Genomic DNA, 16,061 nt, shown 5'->3' on the forward strand with positions numbered 1-16,061 from the left:
AAGAGACCTCCTTCAACGGCTGGATCCGGAGACACTACCTACTAAAAACAAAGAAAACATCAAAAATCTTATACCTGGCCCCACTACCAACCTCAAAGAGGTCTATAGGAGGTATACGCGCGAGAGATAAACCGTGCGGTAACGATTTTAGTTCTCTTTAACAACTGCGAATTGGGTAGATCGTGAGATCTAGTGGTACGGATAGCTGTAATAGCTCTCGTCTTACCCACATAGACCACCTATGTAGGCCACCTTTCCCAAGTGAAGAATTCCGTGTTCCTTATAAGTACTACTGTAGAAGATAAACCATCTTTTCTCGGCACCCATGCTGCCTACATACCAATCCACGATCTTCCCATACTGCAGCGAAAGAGATTATTCGGCATTTGACTATGAGGTTGCCACCTGATTACAGATAGCTCAACGCTCGACAGCATGCCTTCTCACCAAACAGCGTTCTGGAAGTTATGAATAAGGGGTTACTCTGACATCCCTTCCGGATCAAAGAACCACGTCGAACACGCCAATCGAAAGATCCAACCTCCAACCTCTAGAAAAAAAAAATGTGGGCACAAATCCATACCAATAGCATTCAAATCAACTCTCAAGGGTCCTTGCCCGTCTCTTCATTTACAGTCTATTTCAACAGGTTCTTGATACCACCCACCACTCCCTGGCCACCCTTGTAGTACTTCTGGCCGTCTTTGAGGAATGTTTGTCCCTGCTTCAGATAGTCTCCCGCATCTCCACCTCGGTCATCGAGGAAATCTCGTGCTGGGATTCTCTTTTCCCAGTCGACGAGAAGCTTCTCTTTGTCCAGGGCTGCTTTCTCCCTCTCGATGGCTCGCTTCTCTCGCTCGATGGCCTCCCGCTCTCTTTCTCTGGCTCGTCTCTCACTGTCGGTAAAATATGCAGAATCAGTTCGCGGGTCCAAGCGCGTGTCAGGGTCGGCTACTCTGTCGTCATATGCACGTGATGGTCTGGCCCTTGGATCTCGCGACGAGACAGTGCTGGCACGCCTGAGACTGCCGTCTACTGTGCTGGAGTCGATGGTCTCACGATCGGGACTGAGACTGATCCGGCGTCTGCCTGATCCCCGCCCCTTCGAACGAATATCGTCTCCGTCGCCTGCCATAACTAGCCCGTCTCCGTACTTGTACAGTTTCGAGCCTCGAGTGCTTCTTCTTCTATCATCACGGTCACGGTCATCCCGAGCAATGACAATCGCTCGTCGACCATCATCAAGGCTGGCGCGCTTCCCTCTGCTTCCAGTGTTGTAGTGAGATCTTTGTCTTCTGCCGTCATAACTGTCCAGATCAGATAAATCATCGACAAGTCGATCACGCTCTTGGCTCCTCGCCCTGACGAGCACAAGAGCTTCTGTATTCTCCAAGTCGTTACGCCTGCTTTGGAAATCTCTATGTCGACGGTCTGTCTTCAATTCCAGATCAGTCACAACGGCGACTTTAGCATCGCTCTTTCGTCTTTTTTTCGACGCCTTCCGCACGAATGCATATTCTTTCTTTTTTCCAGGGCGAGAAGTGGCACGGATGCGGGTGTCATCACCCCGGTTCTTCCGGCTTCTTCTCGGTTCTTCATCCGAGGATGAAGTATCTACAAGCAATACTGGCTCTCGAATCCGAACTCGTGATGTTGACCGGGGCCGAAGAACAACCGATTTCCTTCGTGATCGGCGTTCATCATCGTCGTCTGGACTCGCAGCTCTTACGCGGAGCGGCTTGCTTCGGACGACCAGGGCGCCTTTGTGTTCCCTATCACTATCGGGATAGCGACGAGGAAGTGATATCGGTTGGTCGTATACTTCTAATCTGGGACTGGTAGCTAGATCCACACCACGGCGAGCTGGGTACTGATAGTACTGCGCTGACGGACGGCGAGGTTCGTCGATGGACTCAGAATACAAAGACATTGTGCGCGAAAGATTCTGCACTTCAGCTCACGTTCGTAAGATTGAGCCCAAACGTTGTCAAGAGCTGATATGTATACGTAGTAGAACTGATATGCAGATGACCAGCACAAGAATCTCAGATCAAGATGGTGATCCTCAAATACGAACCATAGCCCTTACCGAGCGGCGGGGGTCTGATTTTTGAGGCTTACCAAAATGACATAACTGATGATGGCATACCAAGCTTCAAGCCACATTTCTCAAGCCCCAATTCGTCTGAAACGCTAGCCATACGGTAGCAGGGAGTTTACTACGTATTACCCCAAAGGCTAGGGACGGGGATTGGAAGCAGGCGCAACTATAGATGCTGGATATGGAGGGTTCGAAAGGGATCTGAAGCGGCACTGCTGATTAGTATCTTCCGCTAGCAAAGGATGGCTGTGAGATCTTCGTACTACGGCGGGTCCAGTGGACAACGCTGCCGGTCTTGCTAGGAGCTCGCATTCTGTCCTGCAAATCGAACTTCACCGCCAATGATTATCATCACCAATTACGGGCTATGCAACCCGTCTTTAGCCCCCGATTACTAAGGTCGACGATCAATTAAAAAATCTTGGTTGGCGATGGGTGGTGCCCTGTACTACGTAGTAGTTATCCTGTGACGAGCTATCGATCCTTCGTGGCCCCACCAGACACATGCACATCTAGTAGATGCACCAGTGTTTACTTCGATGAAACGATCTACCGATCTGATATGTGAGGCTGGCCTTTGCGGTTGCGTCCCGATGACTTTGTAATTTAGTACTTCGGACAGCTCCCTCGTTGAAAGGTGACTTTCTGGACGTAGTGTGTGCACTGCAGTGGGTGGGCATAAGCCTGAGGTCCGTGTAAAACAATTGGTGTCGCTCTTGGCATGTTACGCATCAACAACTTAATGAGAAAGACAAGCAGCAAGATGACTAGGTACTGCGTACCAGCCGATCTGTCGGGACATATCATGCCAAGAGCGACACCAATTATTTACCTGGCCTCTACTACTACGGTAGGAGGCATAAGTATTGTTAGCGTGAGCTAGTGATGGCTAGTTTTTGATACAAGGGTCCGGCGTCTTCCGGAGCCATCGCAGGTCTTGACCTATGAATAGCCATAATGATTGGCTGGATTGTGTGGACTATCTAGAGTAGACTTGTTTCATTGTAGTGTAAATTGGTCAAGGCTGTGTTAAATACAAAATTTCTAGCTTCAAGCTAACAATACTTATGCCTCCTACTGTAGTAGGGTGTCAGGCCGAAGTTTTGTTACCCCCTGCTGAAAACATTAGTATCTATACAAAACGTACGATATAGAATTGAGTATAGACGTCCACAAAACGGCCTAAATAGGACTAGCACTCTAAAATCAAGTTTTTACTTCCTATTAACATCCATAATTACTTGCCATCTCGCCTGCATCAACCGAAACAGCTTCTTAAGATAATCAGAAGATGCAGCATCCTATGAGTATTAATTCCTGCCGTCCTATCATTAAGCTCATTAGTAACTATGCAGAATTAGTAGAATGCGTACAGAGCAGAATAAGCTGAATTTGCAGGATAAGCAAAATTCGTGCAGAATAGTGACAGGGATGCTAACAGGGTGTGTGTGTGTGTGTAAAAAACACGTTTGTAAGATATTCTGACCAGGGGGGGTTACAAAAATTCGGCCTGTAACCGTAGTATGTGTCTTTAGCAATTAACTACTACGAAAGCATCCGTGCATTGGCAACATGCTCTACTACGGTAGGAGGCATAAGTATTATTAACGTAAATTAGTACTAGCTAGATTTAGATACGAGGGCCCGGCGTCCCCCAAGGCGCCAGTAAATCTTGACCCCTCAGTGATGATAATGATTGGCACTGGCCTAGGAGCCAAACAGACTAATAGTCCTTTAGTAGTAAGATGTATCTTCGTAAATCCTGTGTCACTTACCAAATTTCTAGCTTGGAGCCAACAATATTTATGCCTCCTCCCGTAGTACATTTTCGGGCCAGCCTATGTTGTGCACCGAGGTTGAATTCAAAACGGTGCTTTCCAGATTGGCACATCTCTCGTTCTACCGATCGAAAAAGAGGAAATGCCCTATGCGTTTAAGAAATGTACATCGTCTCCCTTCGTGCTTCCCACCCGGGCTGTTGAAATCGTTATTCGGGGGTTAATCCTACTTTCCTTCATATACTTGATGCCCACTCGGCAGCCATACCTGAAGCTACGATGGTGAAGATGTCTATGCTCTAGTATGGCCACGGCTGCCCAATGGACCTGCTTCTTTACTCGTATAGGATATGTTTGACCCAGCTCGTTCCGAAATGCATAACATGCTCCACAAAGCAACAAAACGCGTACGTACCTTCGGAAGCAGTGCCAGGATAAGCGCAATTGCAGCACAAGTCCCGGACATGCATGAATTAAGAATCGACAGCGGCTCCTCTGATCCCAAGCCTTGCCTCTGAACAGAAGAGCCAAATCGCCTGGGCACGTGGCTAAAGACAGCGAAGATGAAAAGCGGGTACCTCGGGAGCAGCGCCATCTGCGAACATACAATACAATCATGGCAGCGTTGCTACCTGCTGCGCCGTAATTGTTATACGCCGCCATGAAATTTGCATTCCTTGGCCATGTTGCTCACCTCCAATGGTGCGATATTCGGGTGTAAGGTCGTAAAGCTGGCTTATTTGGGTATCGTTTTGTGCTGCATCATAAGTAAAGTCTTGACAAGTGCGGCTGCAGCCGAAGCTTCTGCAGTATGGCCAATATTGCCCTTGACGGAGCCAAATTGGTGGTGGTTTCGAGTCTGGATTAGGCATAGCGTAGCAGCGCCTGTCCCGTGATCACATCCAACATCCTCTCATGGCGCTGGTGCAAAGCCCAGGCATTACGGAGGCGTGCGTCAAAAACATTTGCTAGCGCCAATTTTTAGCTTTGCATTGGCGGATATCTAGCGTTCCTCTAGCTCCCATACTAATTTGTATGGCTAACTCAGGAATTGCCTATGCTACTCAATATCCACTTGATATCCGTCCTTGAACTGCAGTTTTGAGAGCTTACCCTTGACCCTCTGCCCTGCCCAACTCCGTTTGAATGCTTGTTCGCCTTCTCTATACTCATTACCTCCCTTGAGCTCTATTACCTTCTTGATATTTGCAGGGAGAGCCTCTATCCACCGTTGTATCTTCTCCGGCAGAGAACGGAAGGTAGTGTATAATCATAAATATTGAACGTCTCTCGAGGCCTGGAGGATGTCATCTTTCGTGGACATCGTCTTCATAGTCATACGCCGATACTGGCTGTTGTCTCCTCCCTTCTAGAGATTCGTGATTTTCGATGCTGGCCATGACCGACGAGGTTCGATGGAGCTTCGATGAATATGTCCATGGTGTTCAAGCCCGTCAGTGGAATTATGGGTAATCGTCCGGTCAACGGAAGCGGGGTATAGGAATGTACTATGTACGGAGGCGTGCGTCAAAAACATTTGCTAGCGCCAATTTTTAGCTTTGCATTGGCGGATATCTAGCGTTCCTCTAGCTCCCATACTAATTTGTATGGCTAACTCAGGAATTGCCTATGCTACTCAATATCCACTTGATATCCGTCCTTGAACTGCAGTTTTGAGAGCTTACCCTTGACCCTCTGCCCTGCCTAACTCCGTTTGAATGCTTGTTCGCCTTCTCTATACTCAGTGCCTCTGTTTAAACACCGTCATTACAGTTGAAGTTGGTCCCCATCCGCACAAGCGTGCCAGCACACAGCCTGGAATCAATCCCAGACGTCTTTCCCAAGGATCGTGACATGCAGTGTGTTATATTTGCTGCGGCTTGGCGTTATAGAGTAGTAGTCGACTGTACCTAGGTCTGGATTGATTCCTGCCACTGACGACACCCGCATGGACTAAACCATACCTGGGACCATTCCCCCGGCCTCGTGAAGAAATGGATTGTTGTCAGGGCTGTCCGTATTTTGCGCATCTGGTGTTGCCAGAGCTCGTCCTCTGGTACAGATTTGTGCTTATGAATTGACCTAGGAGTCGGAGTGATCGTTCTCGAATACCGGGTTTGAATTACTACCACTGATTTCTCAATATGCAACCAAGGGGGCCTCCACAGCAAGACGTACGGACTGCAAGGTCAAAGCAGAGACTTTTCTTGGCTCAGCCATCAGCCGACTTATCTACTTTCCACGAAGTAGTCTGATCAGTAGATCTCATCTTAGACAATGATTCACGGGCGGATGCTGGCGAAGATACCGAAGAGGGTAACGTGCTGTTCTGTCGTGGCTCAGTAGATGTGATGGCGGCTGTGATCTTATTAGATTATCCTTCTGTGTGCGATTCCTGCGTTAGCCATACAAATTAGTATGGGAGCTAGAGGAACGCTAGATATCCACCAATGCAAAGCTAAATATTGGCGCTAGCAAATGTTTTTGACGCACGCCTCCGTACATACATAATCATTAGGCAGAATTGGTGTCGACCAGGACGCCGATGGTTGGCCGGAGTCACAGATGGCCTTATGGCAGGTTGCTTCAAGAAGGGAAATCCAACAGTATAGCTCAAGTCTGGTATTGTGTCTGTGTCTGTCTATGAGGAAGAAGGAGAGAAGATCTATCAAGCAGGGAAAGCAACGGTAAAGGTCGTGATGGCAGCTAAGTAAGGAAGCAGGAACATAGATGTGGTCGAAGACAGATCCTCCTCACGTGGGCCGGAATTCATGCCCCCTTCAGGCCCCCCTTCCCTTCCTCCTCTATTCAAAAGTGATTCGTATGCTCCATCCGCCATCTAGGTGTCATCCTTTCAAGTAGATTGAATGTCTAGCAGCTCCCCTTGTTCGGGTCGGCCCTATGTTTGTCAGCAACAGCAGCCTCGCAGACTAGGACGTGTTGTATGATATGTACCTGAATCGCACACCCGCGTGTGTTGCTTCACCGCCATGACCGCAGTTATCGATCTGAGCCCCTAGGTTTCTCTCACACTCGTCTTGCGGAATTTGTGCGTCCCCGCTGTTGTAATTTTCTATCTCGAAAATGTAACTCACTTGCCCAGGAGAGTTATAACGGCAGCGTGCAGCGATTTGACGTGGGTGGTAGGTTCCTTTTAACTCGTTACAAGCGTTGGCCAGCTGTTTCTTGGCCTCCGCATGGTCGCCCCAATTCTTTCCGGTTTGGAAACATTTACCGGACGCAGACGTCGCACACAAAGCGATCGCGGCAATCAGGAAGGTGGAAAAATGCATTGTGAAGGTGCTGAGTGAAGATGGATAAAAAATGTAGCAATGAAGATGTTGATGATGAAAGCAAGGAACACAGAACGGACTCAGAAAAATGAGGTAAAGGCATGATATATATACTTAGAGGCGACTTATTGATGAGAAGCACTATACAGGCTATTCACCGCGTATTGCCGGCTCAGCGTACCAAAAATACACTTGATGACTGCGTAGAACGTCGAGCTGAAAATCGGTGAGCTCATGGTGTTGGCGATTTGGTCCGTTATTGCAGTGCAAAAGGGACTCGAGTACGAAGTAGAACTTCTGAATAGCCACACGGATCAAATCAGGATGGTACGAAAGGATTACTCGAATACGAAGGAAATTCTGATTAGCCACACTCATCAAATCAAGGTGGTACGGAAAACAGTGGTATTAGTCCCTGCACGCTTTCTCAGCTGACCATCCTGGCGCAGCGATGAAACCGCTCCGCCTACATTGTTAGGCAGCATGTCCACCTATACAAGGGCGCACGGTAGGACAGGGCGAGTGAGGCGAGTTGCTGTTGATGTCGGTATATTCGGGTCCACTGGGAGCTGCATGCAATCCTCCTTGTGACTTTCTGGCGTTGATCATCCTCTGATAGCGCCTCAAAGCCGAGGTATATATTCTCATTTCGCCTGCCGTTGGAAATCAGTGAAGAATTGTGAAAGTTTTTGCCCGTTCGCTGATCGATTCGACATGTGTCTAGAAACGCACGTTGCCCATATCTACTCCTGTGGGCACAATGTCGTGGAACCAACGAGGATCGGATTGGGTAATCTAGGATCGACAGTTATAAAGCTGGATCAGTCAGGAGTTCAGTACTCACTGCTTTTTTCAGGACAGAGGGACATAAGCCAACAGTGGGACAGAGGGACAGTGACACGGAGACACAGAGCACGAGCTCCATCGGAGCCCCAGGCGATCCGTTGGGTGCAACTAATGGCCGTCTCCTCACTAACCAGCCGCAGGAACAGATGACAGCGTTGAGACCTGCCTTGGCCCCTATCACGAGAGCACTCGAAAAGTGCTAATCGATGTGGAGGATCGCAGTGGGAAGTAGGAGTAAAGGTCGAAAAATAAACACGGGTGGGAAGCTCGAGCAAATTGTGGAGGCGCTTGTGGCGCCTATACTTAACTGTAAACAGTCCCCGCATAGGTTTTTCTAGGCTGGGATTAGTGTATGAATGTTATGCGTGCCAAGGATGCCAAGAGGGCGTTAGGAGAATCCTGGATTTTCTATGTTGTTCTGTGTCAAAGAGCTGTTTTACTACTTATATCCCTCTTTCTAAGTACTCAATAGATTATTCTAATGAAGTGATGAAATACTCATGTGGGAAAAGTCTACACCCTTTGTCGCCATTACTGGTAGTGCTTTACGACCGCGAGGCGTATGCTAATCGTATGCTAGATTGTAACGTCGCTCATGGCCCTGTCTCTTGACACAAAGCTACCAAAATAGTAGACCAAATAATCTACTACGGTAGGAGGCATAAGTGTTATTAGCGTGAGCTAGTTATAGCTAATTCTCGATACAAGGGTCGGGCGTCCTCCGGAGCCATTAACTCTCGTCCCCTCACTGATCCTGATGATGCTGAGAACCATAGAGACTAACGTCATCTTAGTAAAGAGCAGATTCGTTAAGGCTGTGTTAAATACAAAAATTTCTAGCTTGAAGTTAATCATACTGTTGACCTTCTGAGAGGGCTAATTGGTCTCGACGCACTCTGCACAGCAGGTTGACACATACTTATGCCTCGTGCTATAGAAGAAAACAAAGAATGACCCTCTAAACAGAAGTGGTGTATAAGTCTAATTGATTTCTATAAGTCGTCTATCGCTACTTAACTAGACCGTTTAGCAGAACATGATAGTCCCGAAACGGTTGCTGTTGTCTGATTCTAGGATGACTTGGGAATAACAGCACTCACTTTGATGCGCCAATTGTTGAAGAGTCATCTTTTGTAGGTGAATTTGTGTGTGCAAGCGGAGGCTGAATTAAGGAGCAAGCATAGAGCCCGGAAAATCGCTTCCCCAAAAATCCAACAGAAGAAACATTAACATGCCTTTGTGATCGAACCAAAAATAGCTAGGGCTTAGTTGCAGTATTAGTCTTTCATGCGTTCGTGTACTGAGATCGCGACATTACCCCTTTCAGCCTGGCGCATCTGTGTTGCTACCGCAACACTAGCGTATCAACACCTTGGCGAACCATACATCGTGGTGGATTTTTTGCGACCAATACAGTATTCGTATTCGTACGCATCTTACCATTCACGAAACAATCAATGACCGACGTTGCAAAGCTGTGATAGAAGTATCCTGCTCGATCAGTTCCATGTTCGCTGTCTGATCTGGCATTGGTAGAGTCGCGTGCATCGGCGGGTCGAGGTGGCCGCAATGGCGATGGATACAAGCTATTTGACCACTCAGGTGACCACCATTATCGGTCAGCTCCATGGTATCTTCGATGAGATTGGCATCCCAAAGAATGAGAGGGATTCAAAGGAGGCAGAAGTAAGACTGCTACGCCGCGCCTCGATGTTGACTAACATGTCATAGCTCTTCTCAGCTCTATCAGATACTTTGCACAATCATCTTCGCCAGGTCAATGCGGAGAAGACTCGCTTGACCGAGGAAGCGGAGCAAATTATCACAACGATAAAGCAGATGGAAGGCTCACTTGACGACGAAAAGCAGAATGGTGGATATGATCTCGGAACCACCGGCTTATGCGTGACATACCCTCTCAACCAATGCCTTCGAGATCTGAAAGAGAAGTACAACACTGTCAGCAGACTACACACAGAGCGATTTGAGCAAGTCAAGAAACTTGTACAGGCGCTAGAATCATACTCTTCACATCTCGAATCCTCCTTCATCAGGATCAAACTCCCTCCCACAACCTCCAACACCTGTCCGCCGAACTTTGACCTCTCACCCCGGTATGTCACAACTCTTGATGAAGAATTTACCAGGGTATACGACGAGTACAATAGGCGTGTACAGATGGTGCAGAGCACTTCTGAGGAGATCATCCGCCTGTACTCAGATCTTGGCGTCCCTCAAGCGCAGACGGATTCAGCCATTGTGAAGCATTATCGGGATTCACCGGAGCAGCTTGGTCTCCATCAGGCTGATTTGGAACGACTTCGAAGCAAGTATGAAAAACTGATTGAAGAGAAGAGGAGTCGAGAGAAGCGCATAAAGGAGTTGAAGAGCACCGTAGAGGAGCTCTGGAATCGACTGGGGGTCGAAGAATCTGATCGTCGAGCTTTCTTGGCATCCAACCGTGGCTGCGGCTTGAGGACGATCAATGAATTCGAGGATGAACTTTCGCGGCTGAATGAGCTGAAGAGACAAAACCTACATTTGTTCGTGGAGGACGCCAGAGTCAGGTTACAAGAGCTGTGGGATGCACTCTACTTCTCCGAGGAAGAGATGCTGGATTTCACGCCTGCCTTCTCCGATGTGTACAGCGATGCTCTTTTATCTGCGCATGAAGCAGAGATTGAGAGGCTGCAAGCACTGCAGCAACAGCGTGCTCCTATCCTTGCTGTCATCGAGAAGCATCGCTCGTTGATCAATGATCGAGAAACCCTTGCTGCATCCGCGAACGACGCTTCAAGACTGATGGGTAGAGGGACAAAGGGTGAAAAGAGGGACCCAACAAGACTGCTTCGGGAGGAGAAGATGCGCAAGCGAATTGCAAAGGAGCTTCCCAAAGTGACTGCGGAACTGCAGAGGACACTTGAGAATTACGAAGATGAATATGGAAGACCATTTCTCGTGCATGGTGAGCGATACCTCGACGAACTCGCTGCCGCGGAGGCTAAAGCACCACCTCCACGATGCAAAACTCCAAATGGTCTCCCACCGCGATCGAAGACTCCTTCTATCCCGTCTGCTCCCCCAAGCCGAGCGATCAGCACCATCCCTAGCAACAGCACAGCAAAAAGCAGAAGCCTACACGCATCCCAATCCACCAAGACTCCGACCAGTGTTTCTGGTGCTGCAAACACATTACGCCGTAACGCTTTTGCCTCGAGTACACAATCGGCTTCCTCCACTGTCAGGTCTCCCTCTAAGATACCTGCCAGAGCACCACTAAGCAATCTTCAACATGGTGGAAACTCCCCCGAACGACAGACCAATATACCTCAATATCCGGGAGGCGGAAATCGTGCTCAACAGGGAACAGGGACCTTGGGCAGAATGGGTCCGCCACGAGTCCCACCCCCAAGGATGCGTGAACTAAGGGCAGAAGAGTCACCTGCTCACGGATATGGCCATGCACCGCCAGCGAGACCAGGGAGCGTTCAGTCCAATTCTACATCAGGATCCAGCAATCATAATGGTGGTTTGGTACGACCAATGAGCCCTGAGGATGTCTACGATGACAGAGAACGCATGTCGTACATGTCAGCTTCAATGTCCAGTCGTGATCGAGGCATGATGGGACATCCCGAAGACTTCCAGTCCTCAGTGATCAGACATGGTGGCGGTCATCTAGTGCACAAAGTCTCTCCGCCTATTAGTAGACAGATCTCCGAAACCTCATCGAACCTGACAACAGGCACGACTGCGAGTGGAAGTGAAAACTGGGAGACGTACTCAGATGCTTCCCAGATCGAACCCGAGACGGATGCTCAAGATGTGTATTATGCAAAGGTTAGAGCTATGAATCCGATTAAGAGACCGGGCGACGGATACGGAATGATGGCACCACCACCACCAAAGATGAGGATGGTCAACCAAGTATCCACAGTGGAGCATAGAGGAGAACGGGCAGTTGGAGTTGACTGAAGGTAGCGATGCTGGTTGGACAGATAGCTCTAACAGCTACTGAGAGAAGTTTTTCCCGGCATTGGACAGGCAACTGGTTCTTGAACATATGGGTGGCGGATAGCACTTCGAAAACCTTCGGAATTTGCTCTCACTGTTTCTATTTTGGTCTCATTCATGCCAATACTTTCCGGCTCGTTGTTGAGGGTTGGGTCGGGATGCTGCTGGATATGGTTGCAAAACAGGTTGATTGCTGTTGTATGAGTGGACACTCTACCACGAAAGCGAGCAAAGTTACAAAAGCCACAGGCTCACAATACCAAGAGGCTATTTGTCTTTCGGTCACGTCCAATGAGACGATGCCTTGCTCCTTATGAATTCAGGTGAAATAATCTTTGTAGTTGTTTGACAAATGAAATCCGGGACGGTCAATAGTTAGGGCTTTAATTGCCGAGACTTGTTTACCACGATTCAGAAGCCGCTTGTGGTCCAATACATCCCCTTTTCGTCTCCAGTCATGGCACCATTCCCAATTTTACGAGACTGAGGCTGTTGAGCGACTCGTCATGGAGGCTTCCGGGCCTTTACTTGAGTTCGCTGTTGGTTGCACAAGTGCTACCTTGTGCAAGTCTGGCCTTATCTCTTCTGGCGGTTCATCAGACTAGCAGAGATTGATAGCGAGTCGGTACAGTCGAAGTTGTGATTATCCCTCTCTACAGCAGTCAAGCTCAAAGCTATTTCCTGTTGCCGTCTGCTCTAACCTCTGTTCACTGATTGTTGAAGACTGGGGGAGCTCATGCTTCATAATTGTTCCGCAAAGCCCGTCCTGTTCCGATGTCCAGCCATAGGTCAGATTGATACATCGGGGCGGCTGACAGGGTGCATGATGAGGTAGTATAGCTGTCATTATCGATCAAATCACATACACAGTGTACAGAGCATATAAATACTTCTTGCCTCGTCTCTTCCTCTTTCCACAAGGTTATCCTTCAGCGACAACTTCATCTTTCAGAGAAAGCTATTCCACCCTCCAGCATGGCTGAATCCGATCTTACCGGGAAAGTAGCCATCGTCACCGGAGGATCTAAGGGTATTGGCGCAGCTACTTGCCTTGCCCTCGCAAATGCTGGTGCATCGGTTGTGCTCAATTACTCCTCTGATGCCACCCAGGCCAACGAAGTTGTCCAACAGATTGGCAAGGACCGATCGTTAGCAATCAAGGGTGATGCTGGTTCCCTTACCTTCATTGAGGATCTGGTCATGCAAACCGTGGACGGGTTCGGAAAAATCGACATCGTCATTCCCAACGCTGCTGTGCTCCCTATGAACAACCTTGAGACCGCTACGGAGGCAGCTTTCGATTAATGCTTTGCCCTGAATGTCAAAGGACCATGTTTCCTCGTCTAGAAAGCTGTCCCATACATGTCCGCTGGATCTCGCGTTATTCTTCTCTCTACGACACTAACTGTTGCTTCAACTGTCACAGCGAACTATCTCCTCTACAACGCCTCCAAAGGAGCCATTGAGCAGATGGCACGCGTGATGTCTAAAGAGTTAGCTCCCAAAGGCATCATGGTTAATGCTGTAGCGCCGGAACCTACCGCCACAGAACTGTTCCTGAAGGGGAAGCCAGAGCAAATGTTGAGGGCGATTGCAAGTTTGAATCCACAAGGCAGGCTGGGAGAGCCCGATGAGATCGCAGATGCCATAGTGTTCCTGAGCGGGAAAGGCAGCCGGTGGATCACTGGGCAAAGAACACCGGTCAATGATGGAATGGAATGGCTTAAGGTGCATGTGTTGGGCTTCTACGAGTATCGGTTTACGGTTGAATGGCTCAGGAGGACGCCGGACCCTTGTATCGACAACTAGCTATCACTAACTCACGCTAACAATACATACTTATGCCTCCTCCCGTAGTAGTTAGGCATGATGAGGTTAAATTCGGAGTCTGTTTGCTTGTGTCACCCTAGAGCACTCACCTGATATCAGCAACCTACGCTATACAGCTACCTATGCTTTGTCTCTCGGCCTTCAAACAACTTTGGGTGCTGGAGCTCTGATCGCAATTGGCAAAAGCCTTGCCATAACCCTCTGCCACAATCCGTGCGACTAGAAAGCGCTCACCCGTTTCTGCCATCATCATTCCTGACTCCTTCTCATTCTCAACTGCACCAAAGCAGCATGATATCTGCAGCACAAGGTGCCTGGGAGGCAGAAAACTCTATCCTGACCATCTATCCGGTCCAGAATGCTCTCTACAATTATGATCCGAAAGAACAAAAGAAGGTGGATGCGGACCGACCTTGGTCCAAAAATCCTAATCATTTCACTACCTGCCGCATCTCTGCCCTCGCCCTCCTTAAGATGACAATGCATGCCCGCTCCGGTGGCAATATTGAAGTCATGGGCTTGATGACAGGCTATGTCTCAGGAACGTCTATCATTGTCACCGACGCCTTTCGCCTACCAGTTGAGGGAACAGAAACCAGAGTCAGTGCTCAGTCCGAAGCGGACGAGTACATGGTCAACTATCTGACAGCTTCGCGAGAAGGAGGAGGGAGATTGGAGAACGCTGTGGGCTGGTACCACTCTCACCCGGGCTATGGCTGCTGGTTATCCGGCATAGACGTCGCCACACAAATGCAACAACAAGCCTTCGCTGATCCTTTCGTCGCTGTTGTCATCGACCCCGACCGCACCGTCTCTGCCGGAAAAGTGGAGATTGGCGCCTTCAGAACATACCCAAAAGATTACAAGCCGCCAAAATCCTTACAAGATGACGCAGATGAATATCAGACCATCCCAACTGGCAAGATTGAGGATTTCGGCGCCCATGCTTCAAGCTATTATGCCCTCGAGGTATCTCATTTTAAATCTACACTCGACACCCATCTCCTCTCACTTCTGTGGAATAAATACTGGGTTGCCACACTGTCTCAATCTCCTCTCTACACCAACCGCGATTACGTCAACTCACAGATATCCGACCATGCCTTGAAAATCAAAGATGCCGCTCGAAAGCAAAAATTCGCCAGTGCTCTGCCAAGGCAAGAACTTATGGGGACCACGCCAGGCCAGATAAAACTTTATAAGAATCAGAGTATTGAGCAGGTGGTGAAAGGCGGAAACAAGATTGCACAGGAGGAGATGGCGGGGTTGATGGCGGGGAGGGTCAAGGAGAGATTGTTCTTTGGAGTTGTGGATGAAGCAAGGAGGATAGGCGAGGGACAGACTAATGGAGCGGTGGTGGAGGAGATTCTACAGCAGGGTTGAAATGCATCATGAAGATTGGTTTAGCTGCCATCGGCTCGGTTTGATTGATGAGAGCAGCCTGGATGCATCCCACGTCCCACGTGTATCGACGGGAACTCACAGACGACCTAAAATTCATAGTTTGGCAACCATCATTGCTGCGTAGCACTGTGACATGCGTCATGGAGCGATCTTGCAAATACGGCAATGCTCCACGAAACGGGCTCTACAATGGCTTTACGAAGCAATGACGGCATGACTGACGATTCGATGGATGAGTAACTGGAGCACCCCCTGCATCAAAACTAGCTGCTCGTCTCAGGATGATAATACATCTTGGTCACCAAATTCAATCCTTCAACATGCAACCATCCTCTGGTTCGAGCTGCAAGAAGAGCAAGAAGATTCCCCTGGTGAAGCATCAGGAATTCAAGCACGGGAAAATAGATAGAGACCAGCTATCATAACAACAGTCAAGGTGCACGCAGCCCGTGAAAGCTACAGATTACGCATACCTACGCATCAAGAGAATCCTTCCCTGGGCTCCCTTTCTGGGCCACCGTATCTCGATGCTAGCTCATGATCTCCACCATGTTCGTTATAGTTGGGATGATGTAACTTCCCTGACAAGGTGCAGCCTTCCCTCCCCCTTCCCCTTCCTTTGCCTTTGATATATGCCTTCGTCCCTGCACACAATCATGTATGCAACTTTTCCCCTTCCCCTCCCTTCCTTCAGCTCCATCCTCCAGCTTTCTGGGGAAATTACACATAACGAAGGCGATATTCCCAGGCCCCGAGCCATTCTAGTCCAGCAGTTCCAGACCAAGCACTCCCTCC

The 16,061-nt window shown here is 48.8% G+C and overlaps 6 protein-coding genes across 6 annotated transcripts; 4 read left to right on the top strand and 2 right to left on the bottom strand.

The window, feature by feature from the left end:
• Nucleotides 1-637: 637 nt before the first annotated feature.
• Nucleotides 638-1,930, bottom strand: EPUS_02020 (uncharacterized protein; the record flags this gene model as incomplete). Its single annotated transcript, XM_007801852.1, has 1 exon — nt 638-1,930. One exon carries the CDS (start codon nt 1,928-1,930, stop codon nt 638-640), a length of 1,293 nt encoding a protein of 430 aa, XP_007800043.1.
• Nucleotides 1,931-6,750: 4,820 nt separating this feature from the next.
• EPUS_02021 (uncharacterized protein) lies at nt 6,751-7,172 on the bottom strand (the record flags this gene model as incomplete). Its single annotated transcript, XM_007801853.1, has 2 exons — nt 6,751-6,778; nt 6,835-7,172. The coding sequence occupies 2 exons, from the start codon at nt 7,170-7,172 to the stop codon at nt 6,751-6,753; spliced, it is 366 nt and encodes a 121-aa protein (XP_007800044.1).
• Nucleotides 7,173-9,587: 2,415 nt separating this feature from the next.
• EPUS_02022 (uncharacterized protein) lies at nt 9,588-11,993 on the top strand (the record flags this gene model as incomplete). The annotated part of the gene is made up of 2 exons (XM_007801854.1): nt 9,588-9,704; nt 9,750-11,993. The coding sequence occupies 2 exons, from the start codon at nt 9,588-9,590 to the stop codon at nt 11,991-11,993; spliced, it is 2,361 nt and encodes a 786-aa protein (XP_007800045.1).
• A 1,014-nt stretch (nt 11,994-13,007) lies between these two features.
• EPUS_02023 (uncharacterized protein) lies at nt 13,008-13,337 on the top strand (the record flags this gene model as incomplete). Its single annotated transcript, XM_007801855.1, has 1 exon — nt 13,008-13,337. One exon carries the CDS (start codon nt 13,008-13,010, stop codon nt 13,335-13,337), a length of 330 nt encoding a protein of 109 aa, XP_007800046.1.
• A 57-nt stretch (nt 13,338-13,394) lies between these two features.
• Nucleotides 13,395-13,841, top strand: EPUS_02024 (uncharacterized protein; the record flags this gene model as incomplete). The annotated part of the gene is made up of 1 exon (XM_007801856.1): nt 13,395-13,841. The coding sequence occupies one exon, from the start codon at nt 13,395-13,397 to the stop codon at nt 13,839-13,841; it is 447 nt and encodes a 148-aa protein (XP_007800047.1).
• A 312-nt stretch (nt 13,842-14,153) lies between these two features.
• On the top strand, nt 14,154-15,245 carry EPUS_02025 (COP9 signalosome complex subunit 5; the record flags this gene model as incomplete). Its single annotated transcript, XM_007801857.1, has 1 exon — nt 14,154-15,245. The coding sequence occupies one exon, from the start codon at nt 14,154-14,156 to the stop codon at nt 15,243-15,245; it is 1,092 nt and encodes a 363-aa protein (XP_007800048.1).
• Nucleotides 15,246-16,061: the final 816 nt, after the last annotated feature.

The sequence above is a fragment of the Endocarpon pusillum genome (genome assembly GCF_000464535.1).
Source record: "Endocarpon pusillum Z07020 unplaced genomic scaffold scaffold1372, whole genome shotgun sequence".
NCBI classification, from domain to species: Eukaryota; Fungi; Ascomycota; class Eurotiomycetes; order Verrucariales; family Verrucariaceae; genus Endocarpon; species Endocarpon pusillum.